Raw genomic sequence first — 19,824 nt, 5'->3', positions numbered from 1 at the left:
GGCGGTCCTAGCCTGTTTGGCGCCCTGGGCGAACACTCCCTCTGGCGCCCCCCCCCCCCCCCCCCCCCCCCCCCCCTCCACACACACACACACACACACAGACAAAACATATTTAAGGATTGTACATTAACATAAAGCTGTTGTACACACACACACACACATATGAAGAGAGAGAGAGTATGCATAGTATGCAAACGGCTACCAAACAGCCATCATAATTCGTCATACAATGAGAACAGGACAAATCAACAATTGACAAGGACTAATTAATATTAAAATCTGTAACATAATGCATTGTTTGAAGTTGAGTCTGTTACTGTTACTATTTTTACCATTTCTTCTTGCAACAACTGTAACGCACATAATTTCCTTAGGGATTAATAAAGTATTCTGATTCTGATTGTTTCAGGATGACCTGCCATTATCCAATGACACATCTGCTTACCTGCATCTTTTGCTCGTTTCTCCTCCTCTTCTTTTCTCTTTTTTTCTAAACTGAGGACCTGATGGCTTTGAACTTTTCTTGTCCGTCTTCCATTGGTTTTAATTTTGCGCTCCAGTATGAACACCCATCCCTCAACCCAAGGATCACCACAACATGATCTAACACACCTAAACCTTAGTTCACAGATTCACTTTGTCTAGGGTGCATTTCTGAGATTTCACACAACCCAGGATTCAAATCATGGACTTGGATTTACAACATTATAAATGAAATACGCTCTATTTGGAAGCAGCCGGCCCCCCTCCCCTTTCGACGGGTTGTGTATGAGACTTTAAATCATCAAACTGTAAATTTTAAATTGTTATTGATCCCTTTATCCCGAGTCCTAAAGTGTATATTTATTTTCTTACTCTTCTTATATATATTGTTTGTTTACTTGCACTGCTGTAACTGGAGCCTCGTCATCTCGTCTCTCTATATACTGGACTGTATGTAGCGGAGATGAGAATAAAGTTTACTTTGACTTCAGCAGCAAGCAGGCGCACCGAGGGCTCTCGCGCTCACTTTTCGTGTATAGAATTTCGAAAAAACATCGGTGCAAATTATAAGTCTGTATCTGTCTGGTGTTTTCGTGTTTGTTGGTTTGTTTTTATTTTGTTTTATTTTGCGAGTTGGTTATTAGATGCTGCTCCAGCCGGTCAGAGAATCCCCCGCCGCCCCGCCCTCTCCTCTCTGCGCCACAAGCAGCAGGTGCACCTCGCAGACGAAGGGCGCCCTTACTCCCAGGAAATGGGCGATAGAAAACCGATCGGTGCCTATGCCATTCCCAATATGCGCTGGCTGACGTCGGGGCAGCATGAGTACGAGCATTTTTTTTTTTTTTTTTGCCGATGCCCGTGATGCCGCCCCCCACCACGATGCCGCCCCGGGGAACCGCCCGTGTCGCCCGTATCAAAAACCGCTACTGTCTGTGTGGCAACATGTGGCAGTAAAGAGCTCAAGAGTTTTAATAACAGGGACACCATCATGGGAATTTAACCAAGAGAATATTTATTTCAAACCAGTACAAATAACACACAGTTATACTTGATTAAGACCTTAAGAAGTTATTTTTTCTAATATTCATTTTAAAAATATTCACACATGTTTGAATCCCAGTTTGGTGTTGTGGTTTTCCTGTAAGCAGAGGTCCAGGGAATTACTTTACCTCGAATGTACATCTCAGTTTTACACACACTGTTACTACAGTGCAGTTCAAACCAGGGCTGCACTGACAACCACTAACCACTGAAGAGAAAGTCTCCACCGTTACAGCCCAGCTACAGCCACTTTAGGCCCTCAGCTCTGGTCAAAGCAAAAGCAACAAAAACAAAAAAGTAACCCCTACTGTTCCTAACCCAGATACAAAAGCAGCCTCCTGCCAGTGTCTAACAAATATTTCATAGAATAAAATACAAAAGTGGAAAAGGGTCATTACTTGGATACACTATATGCAAAAAAAAATAGTTTCAGGAAAAATGCTGTGCAAAAATTTTGAGCCAAACACAGATAGCAATTTGACATTAACCAGGCAGAATATATCCAATTACAAAATGTTGTGCTAACATTGATTAGAACAAAAACACGGTTTCAATCTTAACTTGCAGCTTCTGCAGAATACAGTTTGTTCAAGGGACAAAAAACATTTCCAGTACTGACAGAGTGACAGTGGGCATTTGGTTCCATTACTGAAAATAAAATAATAAGCATCATCAATGTGCCTGCAGCATGCTGTAGGTCATGTCCTGTGAGACTGGTACAGCTGGTTTCTCAGCGATGGTGGCGTATGGATGATAAATATCAAACTAGAAAAGAAAGAACACAGCTGTGTGAGTCATTTACGTCTCGCATCTTCAAAGCCAAATAACAAACATCTTAATTACTGAACCTTTGTCTCACTTACATCTTGATCTTTCCTTTCTTGTTTATTCAGTTTCTCAGCACCTGCAATTAAAAGAATCACAAACTAAAACTGCTGTTTTAGACAGATACAAAGTGCAAGAAGAACTGAAGTAATACAGTTTTGTTCTATTCCTGCACAAATATGACCTGGTGTACTTCCCCATGTACTGAAGGGCATACACCACATGTTACTGTCATTTCACTATTTTTTTTTTCTTTAAGAGGACCTGAAACATTGGGATCTTTTGTTGGTGTTTTTCATGCAACAGATAAAAGCAACAATGTAACTGAAAGATTTGCTTTTTCATTGGTGCAACTCTTTAAATGATATAGTATTCACTTTGTCATACTTTGAAAGAAACACAGCAACTAAACAACTAAACCTGCAGATAAACTGAGGAAGAGTTGGGAGTTCACCTTGTAATCGGAAGGTTGCTGGTTCGAGCCCCGGCTCGGACAGTCTCGGTCGTTGTGTCCTTGTCATTGTCTCGGTCTCAAGACACTTCACCTGTTGCCTACTGGTGGTGGTCAGAGGGCCCGGTGGCGCCAGTGTCTCTGTCAGTGCGCCCCAGGGTGGCTGTGGCTACAATGTAGCTTGCCATCACCAGTGTGTGAATGGGTGGATGACTGGATGTGTAAAGCGCTTTGGGGTCCTTAGGGACTAGTAAAAGCGCTATATAAATACAGGCCATTTACCATATTGTACATTCTCTATATAGCAGTAGGGACTGCAGGGATTAGGGACACTGAGGGTCCTGCAGCACCCCCTGGTGGATGGTGGATGTCCACAAATATAATTAAAAACTGTGTAGTTGTGTGTTATGTTACAAGGTCTTTGCAGATAAAGTGCTGCCATATTGAACTACTTTTCAAACACGTTTCATCAAACATGCATAACAATGTACAATTTACAACATTTATATAAATATTAGAGGTGCAACGATACTCGTATCGATATTGAACCGTTCGATACAGTGCTTTCGGTTCGGTACGCATATGTATCGAACAATACAAAATTTTTAATTTATTTTATCAACTTTTCTTCTGACGATGCTGTCTGTGTTGAGCGCTCAGTGGATCTGCGCTCGACAGTGCAGCCTAGGCGGAGTAGTCGAACGCAGATTCACTGAGTGCAGGGCAAGCTAGCGAGACAGAAGTTAAGCTCTGGTTGCAACATGGCAAATTGAACCTCCCCCACCCTCATTCAGATGTGGCGTTTCGAACCAATTTGGTTTTCATGTGAAGTATGACCCTGAAGGTAAGCGCGTCATGGACTAAAGTAAAACAGTATGTCGGATGTGCCACGCAATGCTCAATTACATGGGTGGGAACCAGGGCTGGACTGGGACAAAAAATCAGCCCGGGCATTTTGACTAGTGACCGGCCCACCATGGTATTATAGGAAAAGCCATAAAGCCTTTATAATAAACTTAAACCTACACCACCCTCCCTATTCTGGTATTCTAAACGGTCTTTAGCAAAAATATAAAACAACCTAATTTATAATTACATATACCTAACTAATAGGGTTGCCAACTCCCAGCAGAAAAAAAAAGGGAATCACTCCCCCACCCTCTGTTTCAAGATACTTAATTGACAAAACTGATTTTAATTTAATGCACATATCAAACAAATGCACAGAAATCTATTATTTTTCTCCTGTAATCAAATAGATTCAACATCTTTCTTCAACAGAATTGCAGACTCCACAGATGGTACCTTCCCAAAGGAAAGAATACTATAACTTACTAGGGTATATACTAGACTCAATATTTACTGAATACAATAATGTATTTCTATACATTTTACATCAGATGAAAACTTTGGTTGTAAGATTCAGATAAATATTTATTAAAAGCTAGACATTTTAAATGAGAATAAGAAAGAAAAGTATGGATCCTGGTGTTATTTGTCTCTCAGAAACAGTTCGTTTCTTCCCTTCAACTCATTCATGTCACCTAAAATGTAAACCTGTTTCTCCATCACCTGTTCAGCTCTGATGATTCAGTAAGGACATCTCCTGGTTTCATCTTCATGTTTCCCTCTTACCACATATCCAAACCGATATCATGACCAGCAGCTTTACAGCTGTGGCTCCAACGAACATCAGCTGATACTTGAAATTAACATTAAATAAATTCTACCGACAGCTGATCAAGCTTAAACGTGCTGCTGTTGTTTAGCGCGACATCTGCTGGTTCCCTCTTTCTGGAGAGAAAAGCCGATCAGCTGATCATTGATCAGTTTCATGACTGAATTAGCAATTTTCTAGCTGAAGTAGTGATGAAATCGTGTTCCTTTTCACCTCAACTTTAAATTTCGACCTCCTCTGCTGTAACTGGTCAAGCCCAGAGTCGATCATGACCAACTGGCCAATCCACCACCATTCATTTATATCGTTAAAAAAAAGAAAGAAATAAAACCCCATCGGCCCATAAAAATGAAAAATTACGAGTGGCCCACCGGGCAAATGCCCGGTATGCCCGATGGCCAGTCCAGCCCTGGTGGGAACTAGTGTGTTAGCGCAGTTAGCTCGTTAACGTGTTGGCCTTCCAGCCCCACGCACGGGGTGATCCGCGGTAGCTCGTTAACGGAGATTTGCCGTGTTGTGGCGTTAACGTCATTTCAACGAGATTAACACTGACAGCACTAGTGGGAACACAACGAATATGACTGCACATTTACTCCGACATCATCCTAGCGCAAAGACAAGTGGAAGCAGACAAAAACAACAAGCACGCATGCTACAAACTTTACCCGAGTCATTTAGACAGCCGTTAGCACATGATTCTCCTTATGGGGACCTGATTTGTTTAATATGCTACTGAGAATATAGCCCAGAAGAAGCGGATAGTATAGCTTTTATTTTGGAAAGAGCCATTTCGCTGTAATAAACTCTCTTTTCCAAAGATGAGTGACTTCTCCATCAGATAGATTTATTATTTTATACCTTTGTTGTTTCAGCAACATTAAATTTAAAAACTGTACTTTTGAGTTAAAATATATATTTATAATTTTAATAAATGACAAATTAAAAAGGCATGAAAAAAAAATTTTGTATCGAAAAAATATCGAACCGTGACACCAAAGTATCGAACCAAACCGAACCGTGAATTTTGTGTATCGTTGCACCCCTAATAAATATCTATTTTCATATTGCTGTTGAGGTACCCCCAGTTTTCACACATGTCATCCTTTCAAAACCCCCTGCCTCCACATAAAACATGTTCCCACAGCTGTGGTATAATAATATAATTACAATATTGAAATTTGTCTTCCACCCTGCACTACAGTGTTTAAGTAGGTGTAAAACAAAAAGGAAAATAAAAATAAATGAATAAATAAAAACAGCTCACCGGTAGCACAGCTGGCGTCAGGTATTGAAGTGATCACACTGTAGGCTCCATCATCACCTTCAGGTAACTTTATGCAGCAGGAAAGAGGACATTAAATGAGAAAATCCATTAATAATACATTAAAGTTAAACTACCCTTAAACCTCTTGCATTTCAATTTTTGAATGTTTTGTTATATTAGTGTAGAATTTGACAAACATTTTAGTTTATTTACCATTCTTCCAGGGTCAATATTTGTCATGCACACAAAGTCATCTGCAGCAGTAGGTAAATCATAAAGCTCAGTTAACAAGTGTATAAATACTGTCCTAATATTGTATAAATCAACAACACATTGATGCTGCAACTGAATGAATTCAGTACCTTGGATGCTGGTTCTTGTCCTAAACATAAAAAAGAAAAATTAATTTAAAAATTAAACAAAAATCATATAAATGTTGAATATTCTCCATAGACCAATCGTATTACTCTGTTTGGTTACTACTTTAAAGACTGTTTTTTGATACAGGAAAGTGAATGGACTTTCTGCCCTGAAGTGCCCCGCTGCCCCTGAGCAAGGCATTTAATCCACAACTCTTCCAATAATTCTGTTTAGTTGCAGAATAAGAAAATCTAAAGTCAGTAAGTTTAACTTCCGTCTATACAAGTGATAACAAAATAATACTTGCTGAAAACAGGTTTCTTGCCTCTTTAGAGAATATCCTTCTGGAATAAACAGCAATAAAGAAGTGACAGTTAGTCTGCTGGGGTCAGATCAGCTTTACAGCCGTTAATTACAAACTGACAAGCTCTGATTCAGTGAGACGTCTGTGAAACAGAAGAGCCTCTAACAACAAATCTGACTACAAAACTGCTTTTAAGAAGAAGACACTGTAGTCGGTATTAATCCACTGAGTGTGAAATGTTAATATTACACTCTAACTATCAAATACATCTGCATGATTTTACATAATAACTGATTGAGATCTCACCAGTTCTTCTTTTAGATCTGAAAACTGCCAGTACCAATAAGATGGCACCCACAGTTACACCAGAACCAACGACGACCAACACAACAGTCAGTGTCCACATTCCTGTTTAGGAAACCACAAACACATCTCATCTCTAACTGAAAAAGAGATTAATGTGTGTTCTGATTTATTATTAACTATTGTCACAAATAAAACATCAGTAATTTAATTACCTGATGGTGAGATGACAGAAGTGGGAGAAGTGGAAGCACTGAAATTGCTGAGACTCGATTCTGCTGTAAAAGCACCAGAAATGTTTAAGATCTAAGATTTAAGAAGTGATGTGTGATGATCAGAGTTAATATTCACGTGAATTGTATGTCGTACCTGTGGTCAAGGTAAATGATGATTTTGTGTTTGTTTTTCTTGAAACTTCTTCTACAATGTTTAGAATAAAAGCATATTTAAAAACTAAACAAAACAATATATTACACCAAAGCTCCATGTCTCTGCTTTGAGGAGGATTGCATTAATAAAGAAAAATCAATAAATTCTGATTAAATAACGCTACAATGCATAAAACCTCAGTAATTTAGTTACCTGACGATACGTCCACAGTACTGGTAGAAATGGAAGCCCTGGGTGTCATGAGACTTGATTCTGCTGCATAAATACACAAAAAATGTTAAAGACTTTATTTATAGTGATTGTGTGATTGAGTTATCAAGTCATTTTGAACTAATAATCAAAAGTATTATCACATTAATGACTATTTCTTTCCCAGCAGTATTGTTAGTTAATCAGTCGATCCACTGCTTTGTTCCAAATTCTAATATTTTGTTTATTGTTGTAAATTTAGTGCAGACATAATATGAGTGCAAATGTCTGGAGATGCTGAATAGTTCTTGTCTTTGTGTCCCTCTGGTGGTTATTTTTGTTGTTACACTCAAAACAGTACTTCTAGTTTTCTTGGTCAGCAGTCACAGGAACAATAATTAAGCTAAGAGAATTTAATGATTACAACTTTTGTTATACAGATAAGAGAAATCATGTAGGTTTTGCTCTGATAAAAATGTGTTGGTTTCTTTATTTTCCCTGTGTTATTTCAGTTTTAGAAATCCCCGTACCTCAGGGGAACAAAATAGCAGTAGAGACCAGACAGTAGACAGTCGTAATTATAATAGAAATCAAGTTAATGTAACTTCTGTGCCTGACTGTGTGAGTATGTTCACTGTGCGTCTAACTGGAAAACTGATGCTAACTCTGAGGACAGAATTACTTCAGTAAATATTTTGTAATTTCAGCCACAAAAAGAAAAAAACTGTTGTCACTCTACTTAGTTCCTCTACTTTTACACGAACAGGCTCTTTCTTTACCTGCAGGAAGTTACAAATTTATGATGAAAAAAAAACATTGCTAAATTAATGGCTCAGCTGCTCAGAAGCACATTTTAGCAAATGTTTATGCTTATGTCTGAATTTTTGATGCATACCTAACAATCTTACCACTCAAAAATCGTCACATGTTTTGACTACAGAGGTGGCACTAACTGTAAGGCTGACGCTAACTATTTAAATGTGCTATCAACAATTGTCACACAAAACACATCAGTTACCTGACTTAGACGGTGAGTTCACAGAAGTGGTAGAGGTGGAAGTATTTTGCTGCGGTTTTGCTGCATAAATCCACAAACATGTTTAAGATCATTTTAAGAAGTGGTGTGAAAAAAAGAAGTGATCTGGATTGATATTTAAATGTACTCTGTGTCCTACCTGTGGCTGTGGTAGATGTTGACTTTGTGGTGGTCGCTCTTGATTCTGCTTTTCACAACAGAGTAAAAGAAGACAAATAAATCAACATGACACGTTTTTTTCCTTTCACACAGTCATTTTAAAAGAAGCAATTTTGGAACTAAAAACAAATTTACTGTCACAGTACTGCAGCATTTCCACTGTTGTTAAAGACTAGTAGTTAAACATATGCCATTTTATGACCAGTAGTCAATGTAGTAAATTAGCTTAACAGCTGCAGGCCATATATTATCCTTTAGTTCTAATGGTGTGCTATGTATGTAGTTTAGTCTCTATTATACTCTTGAATAAAAGAAACATAATCATTTGTAGTTCATCAGACAAAATGTGCATTACTCTGTATCCTTGATCAGCTGTGAATGTCTGACACTGTTTTCTTGAGAATGTTTTATTGATGAATCATGTGAAGAAGGCCGTAAGAGGGAGACTAGGTGTCTGGGCAGAAGAGATAAAACCACATTCTTTACCCCCCTTCCAATTTCACACAGAAAGACAGGGAGGCAAGGTCAGGAGCCAGGCTCACTAAGAATTAGAAAAACATGTGAAGATGCAGCTTTTATGACAAAGAGGGGGGCTGGGATTAGCTATAAAAGTCTGTGAAAGTTGCCACCATTTTGAGACATGCTGTCGAACCTCTGCAGGCATCTCTCCCGTCCGGACGTTGTAATGCTCTTATTGTGAATTGTATCGAAATAAATGATTGTTGATTGAGCATATATACACCGAGTATTGTCCCTCCTTCAGCCCAAAGATTCAAAGAATTGGGAAAATTCAACACCACCCTAAATGCAAGGTTGAGTTAATCAGTCATCCCCCACTTTGTTTCAAACTGAAATATTTGGGGACCTGTTTTAAAATATAAAATTAGTTTTTACCTCCACCTTTACTCTGAGTCTTTACTGAAAATGTTTTATATGTCTGTTAAATATTTATCGTTCTCGTCTTTGTATTTCTCTGGTGCTTGGTGCCTGTGGTGTTGCACTCAACAGTCACATGGACAGAGTTAATTATTAAGCCAAGAAGAGAAATTATTGGAATCATGGTATTATTGTTATTCTATTAATAAAAGGTCTCTAAGATGAGACCTTTTATTATCATTCAGTGGTCAAAGAAAGGACAGAGCCAGTGGACACTGTGGATTTATTATCAGCTCAGCTATCAACGCAAATCTCTCTAACTGTGACTCTGGGGACAGTGAGCAGTTTCTTTGCACAGGAAACATTTGACACTGAAAGCTGATGTGTATTTTTTATTTTTTTTTGTTATTGTTGTTGTTGTTTTATATGTAAAGCAGTTACTGTTGCTTATCTCTTATTAGCAATAAAAAAGTAAAGTATTTCTGTTATGGGTGTAAGAGCCAACATCTCTCAGTGAAGGCTGATATTTTTCATTTATCAAGTTATTAATGGTTTTACTTTGGAAAATTAAAGCAGTGCTTTTCTGTTAATCTTATTCAGCATTTTTATTTCAGAAATCAAAAAATACTCTATAGAAGTGAGGATGAAAAACAGTAGTTTTGTATTTATTTACAAACAGATTTAATGATGAATCCTCCCCAGGTGTATCAGAATTAAAATGGCCACTGCCAGTGGCGGACTCCCTCAGACATCGGTGTGTTGGTGGTTCTTTGTGTCTGGGGATGGGCATCCAGGTACACACCGGCTCACTCCTTGGCGGCCGCTTATCGGGGCCTGGAGCCTGGGGCTCGGTCGGGCCACTTCAGAGGTGGGGTGCCCCCGGCCTCTCGGCCTGGGGCTCGGTCACTCAGGCACAGCTGGCTGCCGGCGGAGCTCATGGGCGCGTCACTGCAACTCCCCCTGGCTTCTGCTCCGCGGCTGCTGAGTGAACCCTCATCTGGGACTCTCCTCAGCTCTTTCTGGGACAGTGGCGCGGCTGCCCCTCTGTTGGTCTTCCTTGGTCTCTTGTGTTCTGGGGGCCTCTGGATGTCTGGAGTTTTGATCTCCTCCATACCTGCTTCATGCCCTGGAGGACGGGGCTGTGGCCCCCCCACACCCTCTAGCAGATCATTACATGAAGGAACCTTTTAAAAAAACAAGCGCGTCCATGCTCACAGGTGTACACACGGGTGATCACACCCACAAACTACACCCCTTTTGGCTCCTACCTCAAAGCACACTGTGTTCTGTTGATCTTATGTGCTGCACAATAATGTGTAATATTTAGTATTTACTGTCATATTCCCATATATCATTGTGATGTTGTTTATTCTATTACTCTTGTTCTCTTCTGCTTGTTCTCTTTTTTCTTTCTCAGCAGGTGATCCAGGTGATTGATATATGCATTTTTTTTTCTGCCCATTCTGTTGGTTTTTGTTTTTTGCCCTTCTCCCCCGTCCCTCTTCTCAGCTGTTTCTCTTTCCCTCTTTCTTTCTCCCCTTCTTTCCTCCAGTCAAGTCTGTCCCGTATTCAGCAAGTGAAAATAAAATAAACAATAAAAGGTGAATCAAATGGACCATTACGGCAAGGCTGGGATGGTCAATTTGGTAAAGTAAATCCGTTGGGCATCTTTCTTTGCCTTTAGACAACAATTCTGATGGCAAAAGAGCCAAACGGGACAGGCCAAAAAAAAAAAAAAAAAAAAAGAATTAAAATGGCGACATAGTGTTTTATATACTCATTGCACGGATGTGTCCTTGTTGTGGAGTTCAACTGATGATGACTTTCTTTTTCTAATATGCTTAACTCAGATGAACACACTGGGAGCTGAATGAACTTAATATGTTAACATGGTGAGAATTTAATGAATGCACAAAGTACACACAGCTGATGTATCATGGTACATAGAAAAAATCTGGTTAAAACTATTAATAAAAAAAATATTATGGATTTAAAATGATTGAATTGTTTTTACTTACCTGATGTTTTCTTGTTTGAGGTATGGTTTGATTCAGGCTTTTGAAGTTTTGGAACTTCTGAAGTGAAACAGAAACATTAAAAAAAAATTGTGTTTTTCCATTTTTCATGTACTCATAACAAAATCACACATTGTCATCTCTACTCATGTCATGCTCTTAGGTCACACTAATTGTGGGACTCAGATTAACAGACTTTTCTATTTCTGATTAATTACTGTCACACATAACCTATCAGTAATTTAGTTACCTGATGGTGGGGTTACAGGAGTGGTATTATTGGAAGCACTGGGATTGCTGAGACTCAGTTGTGCTGCATAAATACATAAAAGGTTTGTTTGTTTTTAATTTAAAGAAAACATTCACAATGTTCTGTATGTTACTTAGATGTATAGTCTGTCTTACCTGTGGTCATGGTACATGGTGACATTGTGCATTCTTTTGCCAAAATATCTAAAAAATTTAAAAAAAAAAAAAGTGTTTATGTATATAAAAATGAATGTGTCTATATTTTGATGGGTGATTTTGTTGGTTGGTTTTCTTGTGTTTGCCTGTGGTGCATTGGGAGTCATCTGCCGGGTATTTAAGGAGCACTGTGACAGCTCTCGGGTGTCGGATTGTTGTCTCGGCCTTAAGTGGTAAATCATCAACCGGCTTCTATGTAGTACTTTGATTTGCACGACATTCACGGATCGTCATCTCTTCTGCTTCACTGCCCAGCCATTCTCAATCTGGAGTTATCCTGGCTAACTCTCCAAGCTACCTCCCTGCTCACCTGCGCTGCCTGGGGTCCACGTCGTCCCCACTTCAATGTCCAGCCTTAAGTACCTCGCCCAAGCCTCTAGTAAATGTGTGGCAAGTAAGCTCTCTAACTTATTCCTTGTGCAGTCTCTCGTAACTCCTTTGCTCCGTTTCTACAGGTCGCTTAACTGCATTTTCTCCTTTCCCCCTCCGGACAGTTTGAGTTCTCTGTTCAGACAGAACTGTCATGTTTGTTAAACTGAACTACAAACATTAATCGAAATGTTTGTAGTCCCAGATTTAAACCTAGTGGGGAGTCCCACTAGGTTTAAATCTGGGACTCTCCACCATTTGACCTTAGAACTGAAGAAGCTTCTCGGATGAGAGGTGAAACGTCTTCAAGCAACTGAAAGAAGTCCAGACGCTTTTCTTTGCAAGCTCCTTTGACTACGATGACCTGGATGACTGAGAACCTTCACAGACATTAATTGAAATCCTGAAATTCAGGATCTTTTTCAGAGCCAGAGTATACACTAAGTGACTGCAGAGATGAGGTTTTCATAAAACACCTATAAAACATGAAATTAACAAAAATACACAGCAGTCTTTAATAATAAACTCATTCATTTAGAAACTGCATTTTGTGACTACTTGTGTTTTCTTTGTCTAATATTTACATTTGTTTGAAAAATAGGAAAACAGGAAGGTTTTTACACCACTGTATGTCTTTGTAAACTACCCCTTCTTGGGAAATGACAACAATTATTGAATATTAAAAACAGATGAGATCAAAAGGTTGCATAAAGTGCCAAATACAGTCAGCAAAGATATGTATGTGATAAAGTGCGTTTCAGTCCCTGGGTAGGTTGTCTCTTGGTCATAAATCCGTAATTTTTAAATATTATTCCCAAAATCTCGATCAGCCAATTAAAGCATACGTCACTGTCGTCATACTGTCAAGTTTAATCATTATTTAACATTGTTCCGACATTTATTTAGGTCTGAGATTTCAGTCTCAGCCACAACGACGATTCAAATAAAAAGGCAGCGTTGTTTTAATGTCGCCTTGCTATCTGTGCATTTGAAGCACTGCTTGGGTGTTTTGACACCGGATGAGGTGACAGGATTCAGTGATAACACATGAAGTTGGATGAATCCGCGGTGGCTTTCAAATCCTAATTTACCACACCTGGTGCGATGCGGTTCACCTGGTCTCATTATACCGGAAACAACTGCATAAAAACGGAGACAGTTGCCAAATAAAAGGAGAGTACGCATATTTTAAGACTTTAACTTGTCTGCCTTTATTGTGTCCTGTTTTTAAATTTAGATTTTAGTGAAATGCCTCCCAAAAGGCCACCAGCATACTCCACTGAGCCGTCTGATTCATCCACAAGCGAGGCGTCGGTGGATGAGAAGCCGGAAAAGAAATCAGGTCTGTGCACAAAAGGCGAAAATCTTTAAGATGGAACGAACTTTAAAAATTATATGTAAATTTACTCTGCGTAGATGCTGCGCCTCATCCATCCACGGCGATCATGGTGAAAGAAGCACTTCAAGCGTTGGACTCGCGCAAAGGGGTTTCATCCCAGGCGATACTGAAGTATATCACAGAAAAATATCCGTCGGTGGATTTGGCGAGACTGAAGACTTTAGTTCGCAAAAACCTGAAGAAGGGAGTGGAAAATGGGACGCTGGTGAAGCCTGGAAACTCCAGGGCGACAACGGCCACGAGGAGATTTAGGGTAAGAGGTTACATCTGCAGCTGGGTTCAAACGAAGAGTTCAAATGTCAATTACGGGTTTCGTCTTTATTAAGCTTGCACCGAAGCCTAAACCAAAAGCCGAAAACGCAGAGCCCAGTGTGAAGAAGTCTCCAAAAGCAGCCAAGGATGGAGCCAAGAAGCCCAGGAAAGCGGGTATGAATGACCGTTAAACCTCGAGTGAGCAGTAATTTAAGCTGTTACTCGGTGTCAACTCGTCATTTCTTACAGGTGCCACAAAGAAGAAAGACGCTGCAAATGGACAAACAAAGTCCAAAGAGGTGAGCGGACGCAAGTTTGGCTTTAGATGAGAAGTTGACTCTTCATGTATTTAAGAATGTGGATGAATCTCATGGTAATTTACATCTATATTCATGGTCAGAATGTTACTTTTGCAGAACTATAAATTTCAACAAAATGTACAGCCTCACTAGAGAAAAATCCAAAATTGCACAATAGACTTGAGCATTTATTTTAAGCCAGATGTAGCAAATTTGATGTATTTTATTTACATATGACTTGATTTGGAGTGTGTTTGATCATTTGTCAGATTCATCTTAAAGTGAATTTTCTGGCAATTGCGTTACAATTCAAGCTTTAAGGGGTTAATCGCTTGGTAAAGTGTCCTGAACATGTCAGTTTTCATAGGATCTCTTGTCTGGTAAAGTAGTTTACATTCTCTCCAGTGGTCATAAAATTCTGACATTCAATCTACTGCTGTCTCCTAAATTCCCCTTTTGCCTTTTAGGACTCAAAGCCTCCCAAAAAGTTGAAGGATGAAGAGGCTTCTACATCAAAGGTTGCTCCAGCGAAGAAGCCAAAGGCTAAAAAAGCTAAACCGACTGGGGATGGTGAGGAAACTGCTGACTCGACCAAGACTAAAGCAAAGAAAACAAAGGAGTCAAAGCCTGGAAAGGCCAAGGTTGCCAAAGCGGACAGTAAAGTGGCTTCTAAATCAAGCGGAAAATGAGGGACAAAGTCTGAAGATTGAACTTGTAATTCTAGACTGTTTTTATATCGTTTATCAAATAAATCTAAGTTTTTAGCTCGAGTGCATTTCAGTATATTCTAATTACCTTTAATACTAGACTATACAATAACTAACCCCAAATATTGCAAATGTATTGAATCTGGCACCTAATTTACTTCAGACCTTCTGCATTTGTGCTACTGAAGGTCTAACATGCCCTACAATGAAAGAAACCTGACCGATTTTTGCAATTGTGAGTTTATGACAGCAAGTCTATAATGCTGTGTAACCTGGTTTCAAAATAAAAAGTTGTTCATCTGCAAACATTCTGAACTTAACGTTCAGGTGGCAGCTTTTCTGAGTGAACCATATTTGCACAAGTCTCAGCAGACAATTGTGTAAACGAGCTGACCTAGTGGGCTCCTCACCAAACTGAGTCACTGTTTCTATAAATCGGTGCATGTCCCTGAATATGTTGACCATCCTCAGCTGTAGATTCGTGTCCAACATGTGCAACATTTTTGCACATGTTGAGGAGCGTGTCAGGCTACATTTCACTGTGTGTTATACTTGTATAACTATGCATGTGACAAATAACGAACCTTGAACCTATAAACAAAGGATTCATTCCTGTGTAACTCGGACTTCACTGTATGGGCTATTGCTTTCTGTAGTAAGACACATGCACTAGGATTTAAGTTTCCATACACTGCAGTAATAAAGATGACGGAGTGGTGTCTGCATTCATTTTATTTGTTTCCAAGATGTTAATTGCAGAAGGGTAAATGGTGATACTCTAAAATAACATCCCAGTGCCTCCACAGGAAAGACAAAAGGACCAGAAAAAGCGGTGTGCAAAGCATTAGAAGGGCTGTCTTGAAAAATGGGGCCACCCAGCTGCTCACTGTGGACATCAGCACCAAAAGCACAGTTATAAAGGCTAGCGATACATCAATTAGTTTTTCAAGTACTGTCTGTGCAGTGGTATTGACCCATGTCTCTGGATGCCCTGCATCCTCTTCTTTCTGCTGCTGTTGCTCCAGCTTGAACTGGCGTCTCTCACAAGCCTCCAGCACCTCCTGCATGCCAGAGACAGAATTGAAGTTTTCTACTGCCCAAGGAGAAGTACAGTTACAAAGTCAGTGCTAAAAAGATGCCAGGCCCTTATAGTGGTTAAAAAGGGCCTGGCATCTTTTTAGCCCTGTCAGAATCTGTTTTTGGAGTTTTTTCTGAGGTGGAATAGTAAAGAGTAAATCTGGATTTTTTTTTTTTTATTTTGTACAGAAAGGAAGAATCAGCACATCAGTTACATACTGGAACAACTTCTCTTGTCATGGGAAAACATTATTTGAAACTTGCATAAAAATCTTGTGTTGCATCAGAAGACCGATCAGCACTCTTCTCCGCTGTGGCGGCTAACTCTTTTTTCAAGTTCCAAACGTCATTCTGATACTGTTCTGTCAAGTCAATGAATCGCTCTTCTAGAGATTCCCTTCTGCAAAACACAACACTACATAAAAACAGCAGATGGTTTCAGCCTATACAGCTGTACAGAGTAATATAGTACCTGTTCTGTAGGTCTTTAAGGTCCTCAAAGAGCAAAGAGTAGTCTCGTTGGTGACTCGCATTTAAGTTTTTAAAGTGTTCTTCAAGTTGGCTGTGGCTTTCCTGAAGCTTACCGACGTACTTCAGTACATCATCAAAGGCCTCGCTGTGGTCACAGGTACACTGCCTTGAGCTACTGTATAAGATATTGAAAGAGACATTTTAGTCAGATTTTGCACCACAGTTGCTGAATAATTGGACTGAAAGAAGATGTAGAGGCCTCCTGTTTGTTACTAGCGGTATTTGGATAACAGCGTGCTTTCCAGATGACGGCTGTAACCTGAAAATTGGTCTGCCTCAAAGTGGGCCTCTGTGGGGTGACTACATATATAAGCATGCTTTTTCCACTTACAGTAAAAAGCAATGAGCAGTGTGTCCTTACTGATAAAATCTGTCTTTTACTGCTGTTTAAAATAATAAAACAATTTCTTAAAAAAAAAAAGTGAGATTAAATTAATTAAAGTCTTTAAATTCAATGGGGTTTTTTGCATTAGGACAAAAATTCATTTAAAACGATTTATAAGCACTCATTTTAGTGTGGTGGCTGCTTATAATCTATCTATGCTTTATTTAAAAAGTCCATTATGTCACTGTTAAGTTGTGCTGATAAAATGGGAACTAACCTATTACAAAAATGACTGAGAGAATAAAAATTCACCCAGAACTCCAAACCATCATCACAGTCGATCAGCATCACGCCAGGGCATGAGTAAATGTTGTATTAAATGTCATTTCTAGAGTGCATGAAACATCCAACAGTTGTAAATGTTAATATGCAATCACCAGCCATTTTATTAGGTACACTTTTCTAGTAATGGGTTGGACCACTTTGGGCTAAATTCTTCATGGCATAGATTCAGCACAGTGTTGGAAACATTGTGTGAGGTTATCATGTCAACATGGACCAAAAACTCTGAGCAGTTTCAGCTGCATGTTTATGATGGGAATCTCAAGTTCCTAAATAACCTTTCTCCTCCATTCTGATGCACTGTTTGAACTTCAGGAGCACGACTTGAACATGTCAACATGCTTACATTGTTAAATTTGCTGCCATGTGATTGGCTGAGTAAATGTTTGCTGTGACCCTAGTGTAAATCAGTATTCTCGAAGATATTTTTATTTATTACATTTCAAGAAACACCTGGGCTTATACAGACCACAGAGGATATGTTAGGGCCCTAGCTGGGCCTCCTGATACTGCCCTTGTGTGGGCGTGGTGTTTTTCTCCGCCTCCTCCTCTCTTGCTCCACCCCTCTGTCTCTCTCTTGCTCTTCTCTCTCCCCAGGACACAGCTGCTGCTCATTGGACTCATTTACCACCTGGGCCCAGTCAGCAATCACCTCTCTGAGATCATATAAGCTGGGGATGAGCTGTGAGCAGGGTGGGGGGTGTTCTTGGTGTGGAGTTGTGGGAATAGTATAGCTGCTTTATGTGAGTAGTGTGGGCTGCTGCTAGTGATAGGGTGAGCTTGTGGGCCCCTGGAAGTGCCTCCTCCTGGTGTGGCGTTTTTGTTTGGTTGTTGTGTTCTTTGTTATTGCAACCTTTTTTCCTTTTTCCAAGTGTTATTGGTAAAACGGCGTTGCCGGCTCTTTATGTTAAGATTATCTATAAAGACTATTTTATTTACTGAAAACACCTCTGTTTTCCTTTCATTTGTTACTGGTCCCCTCACTCGCATGCCTAGACCCTTTCGGGGGGACGTAACAGGATAGAAACAAAGTAACGGTCCTATCACGCTAGTATCGATCCGATACCAGCGTTGGTATCGGTATTATCTGCCCGCCTCTCACCGGGAGCTTTCGTCCGTCAGGCTGCTGCTGCTGTACCCCGTGTGTGTGGCCTGCAGACTTACACCTAACACACAGTACACGGCGATAAAGATCCCTACCTCACACTTGAATGTAGTGAGAACATCATTTTTGATGACTGTGCAGTTCTTCCTGGTTATATTGGTCGCTTCATGCTCACCTGGCTTCAAGTGACATCGTGGAGTCGTAGTCGGGTGTCAGTGACCTCTCAGGCGTTGATATGTTGAGACACATTTGTTACCTTAAAAAAAAATAAATCCAACTACTTTGCATGTGTTAAAGTTTAGCGCAATCGAAGCGATAAATGTTGTAAACAGTAAAACGACGTTGGTGCCCAACGTTCATGTTGCGTAACAACATGTAAAACTGTCAGAAACAGAAACGTTCACGCTGATTCAGGTTTGTGAATGTCGTAAACGATCTGCTATCCGGTGTTTCAGGTTCAGTAAGTTTTCTGCAGTTAAATAAAATCTGTGGTAGTTCAATAAAAGAAGTTGTTTTGCTGGGTGTAGCTAAAGGTCTGAAGAAGGAGGCAGTTCCCAGCTCAATTTCACCTTCATCCGCGGGGAACAGAGAAAAAAGAAGTTTTTAAAACGACAGCAGATTTAATGGATTGTGTGGAGCATCTGTTGGCTTTGACGTTTTTTGTTTTTCTGTACACTCTCGACCCTTTTATGAGACGATGAGAAAGGTTAACATATAATTGTTGACATGATCTTCATTGCAAATATCTTAGCCAGTCACATGGCAGCACCTCACTGCATTTAGGCATGTAGACAGGCTCCATATGAGCTGCTGAAGCTCAAACTGACTTTGAACGTAGCATGATTGCATGTGCCAGAATTATTTCAGATACTGCTGATCTGCTGGGATTTTTCCAAACTACAGCAGCAGCAGACCACACCGGTGAGGAAACTAGAAACTGAGGCTACAACTCCACACAAAATGTGACAATAGAAGATTTAAAAATGTTGCCGGGTCTGATGAGTCTCAACTTCTGCTGCAACACTCAGATGATCAGGTCAGAATTGGTCTTAAACAACATGAAAGCATGGCTCTATTCTGCTTCGTATCTACGGGTCTGGGTGGGGATGGCGTAGTGGTGTAGGCAGGGGTGTCAAATGGGCCGGGGACACATCAGAGGCTCTAATCTGGCCTACGGGCCCACTTTGTAAAATGTGAAGAAAGGTATAGATTTTGGACTTTTAACTGCATTTTCACGTTTTACATTTACTAGTGACAAACTTCCTCCATGGCCTCTCATACTACATCAATTTACCTAAGTAACAGATAAGCATTTAAATAACAGAACATTTCCTGCATTTTTCACTATCTAAAATAGAACTTTCTTTTTTTCTATAGAGGGTCTACAGAAAAAAAAACTTTTCATTACTGGGCAATAAGCTAACAGCTTTCTGTAATTTTACACATCTATGTGTTACAGTTTAAGCCCAGAGAGCCATGCTGACAGATTTCTTCCATTTATTACGGAATCTATTTTTTTTAGAAGAACTGAGATGTTCTGTCGAAGCTGCACTTCTGTTTTCTTCTTCTAAGATATGTG

General features: G+C 39.7%; 3 protein-coding genes across 12 annotated transcripts; 1 reads left to right on the top strand and 2 right to left on the bottom strand.

The window, feature by feature from the left end:
- Positions 1-1,496: 1,496 nt before the first annotated feature.
- On the bottom strand, positions 1,497-13,755 carry LOC146669985 (uncharacterized). 7 transcript variants are annotated; one of them, XM_085406655.1, is made up of 16 exons: positions 13,616-13,755; positions 11,780-11,827; positions 11,625-11,687; positions 11,378-11,434; positions 8,464-8,511; positions 8,307-8,366; positions 7,292-7,354; positions 7,079-7,129; positions 6,925-6,987; positions 6,713-6,814; positions 6,428-6,446; positions 6,105-6,124; positions 5,956-5,996; positions 5,743-5,809; positions 2,388-2,428; positions 1,497-2,289 (listed from the first exon to the last, which is right to left on the bottom strand). In XM_085406655.1, exons 2-16 carry the CDS (start codon positions 11,802-11,804, stop codon positions 2,197-2,199), a joined length of 813 nt encoding a protein of 270 aa, XP_085262781.1. In that variant the 5' UTR covers positions 11,805-11,827; positions 13,616-13,755; the 3' UTR covers positions 1,497-2,196. The 7 variants fall into 7 exon arrangements, with proteins under 7 accessions (XP_085262781.1, XP_085262780.1, XP_085262783.1 ...); XM_085406654.1 differs by lacking the exon at positions 13,616-13,755 and having other exon boundaries at positions 11,780-11,903; XM_085406657.1 differs by lacking the exon at positions 13,616-13,755 and having other exon boundaries at positions 6,925-6,984; positions 11,780-11,903.
- On the top strand, positions 8,626-15,171 carry h1m (linker histone H1M). Of its 4 annotated transcripts, none has more exons than XM_085406663.1 (7): positions 8,626-11,251; positions 12,095-12,233; positions 13,446-13,550; positions 13,625-13,860; positions 13,934-14,033; positions 14,109-14,158; positions 14,626-15,171. In XM_085406663.1, exons 2-7 carry the CDS (start codon positions 12,185-12,187, stop codon positions 14,845-14,847), a joined length of 762 nt encoding a protein of 253 aa, XP_085262789.1. In that variant the 5' UTR covers positions 8,626-11,251; positions 12,095-12,184; the 3' UTR covers positions 14,848-15,171. The 4 variants fall into 4 exon arrangements, with proteins under 4 accessions (XP_085262789.1, XP_085262790.1, XP_085262791.1 ...); XM_085406664.1 differs by lacking the exon at positions 8,626-11,251 and adding an exon at positions 11,797-12,012; XM_085406665.1 differs by lacking the exon at positions 8,626-11,251 and having other exon boundaries at positions 11,797-12,233; positions 14,626-14,777; positions 14,857-15,171.
- A 133-nt stretch (positions 15,172-15,304) lies between these two features.
- LOC146669983 (transmembrane and coiled-coil domains protein 1-like) lies at positions 15,305-18,710 on the bottom strand. Its single transcript, XM_085406666.1, has 4 exons — positions 18,421-18,710; positions 16,415-16,588; positions 16,207-16,342; positions 15,305-15,926 (listed from the first exon to the last, which is right to left on the bottom strand). The coding sequence occupies exons 1-4, from the start codon at positions 18,492-18,494 to the stop codon at positions 15,615-15,617; spliced, it is 696 nt and encodes a 231-aa protein (XP_085262792.1). The 5' UTR covers positions 18,495-18,710; the 3' UTR covers positions 15,305-15,614.
- Between the last annotated feature and the right edge of the window lie 1,114 nt (positions 18,711-19,824).

The sequence above is a fragment of the Rhamphochromis longiceps genome, linkage group LG5, assembly GCF_057381845.1.
Source record: "Rhamphochromis longiceps isolate RC_006_pf linkage group LG5, R_longiceps_female_GT1.1, whole genome shotgun sequence".
Classification (NCBI taxonomy): domain Eukaryota; kingdom Metazoa; phylum Chordata; class Actinopteri; order Cichliformes; family Cichlidae; genus Rhamphochromis; species Rhamphochromis longiceps.
This window is presented reverse-complemented; position numbering and strand designations above follow the sequence as displayed.

Bases quoted from the DNA above. Each gene is read 5' to 3' on its own strand.
- LOC146669985 (XM_085406655.1), bottom strand. From the start codon at position 11,804: ATGTCACCATGTACCATGACCACAG. The intron at 6,815-6,924 runs GTAATTAAATTA...TTTCCTAAACAG, and splicing joins TTCTGTCATCTCACCATCAG to GAATGTGGACACTGACTGTT. The intron at 2,429-5,742 runs GTGAGCTGTTTT...TTTTAATTGCAG, and splicing joins TGACGCCAGCTGTGCTACCG to GTGCTGAGAAACTGAATAAA.
- h1m (XM_085406663.1), top strand. From the start codon at position 12,185: ATGTCCAGCCTTAAGTACCTCGCCCAAGCCTCTAGTAAATGTGTGGCA. The intron at 13,861-13,933 runs GTAAGAGGTTAC...GTCTTTATTAAG, and splicing joins CGGCCACGAGGAGATTTAGG to CTTGCACCGAAGCCTAAACC. The intron at 14,159-14,625 runs GTGAGCGGACGC...TTTGCCTTTTAG, and splicing joins GACAAACAAAGTCCAAAGAG to GACTCAAAGCCTCCCAAAAA.
- LOC146669983 (XM_085406666.1), bottom strand. From the start codon at position 18,494: ATGTGTCTCAACATATCAACGCCTGAGAGGTCACTGACACCCGACTAC. The intron at 16,589-18,420 runs GTGAGCATGAAG...TATCTTATACAG, and splicing joins ACGATGTCACTTGAAGCCAG to TAGCTCAAGGCAGTGTACCT. The intron at 15,927-16,206 runs GCAAGTTTCAAA...TCTGGCATGCAG, and splicing joins ATGCAACACAAGATTTTTAT to GAGGTGCTGGAGGCTTGTGA.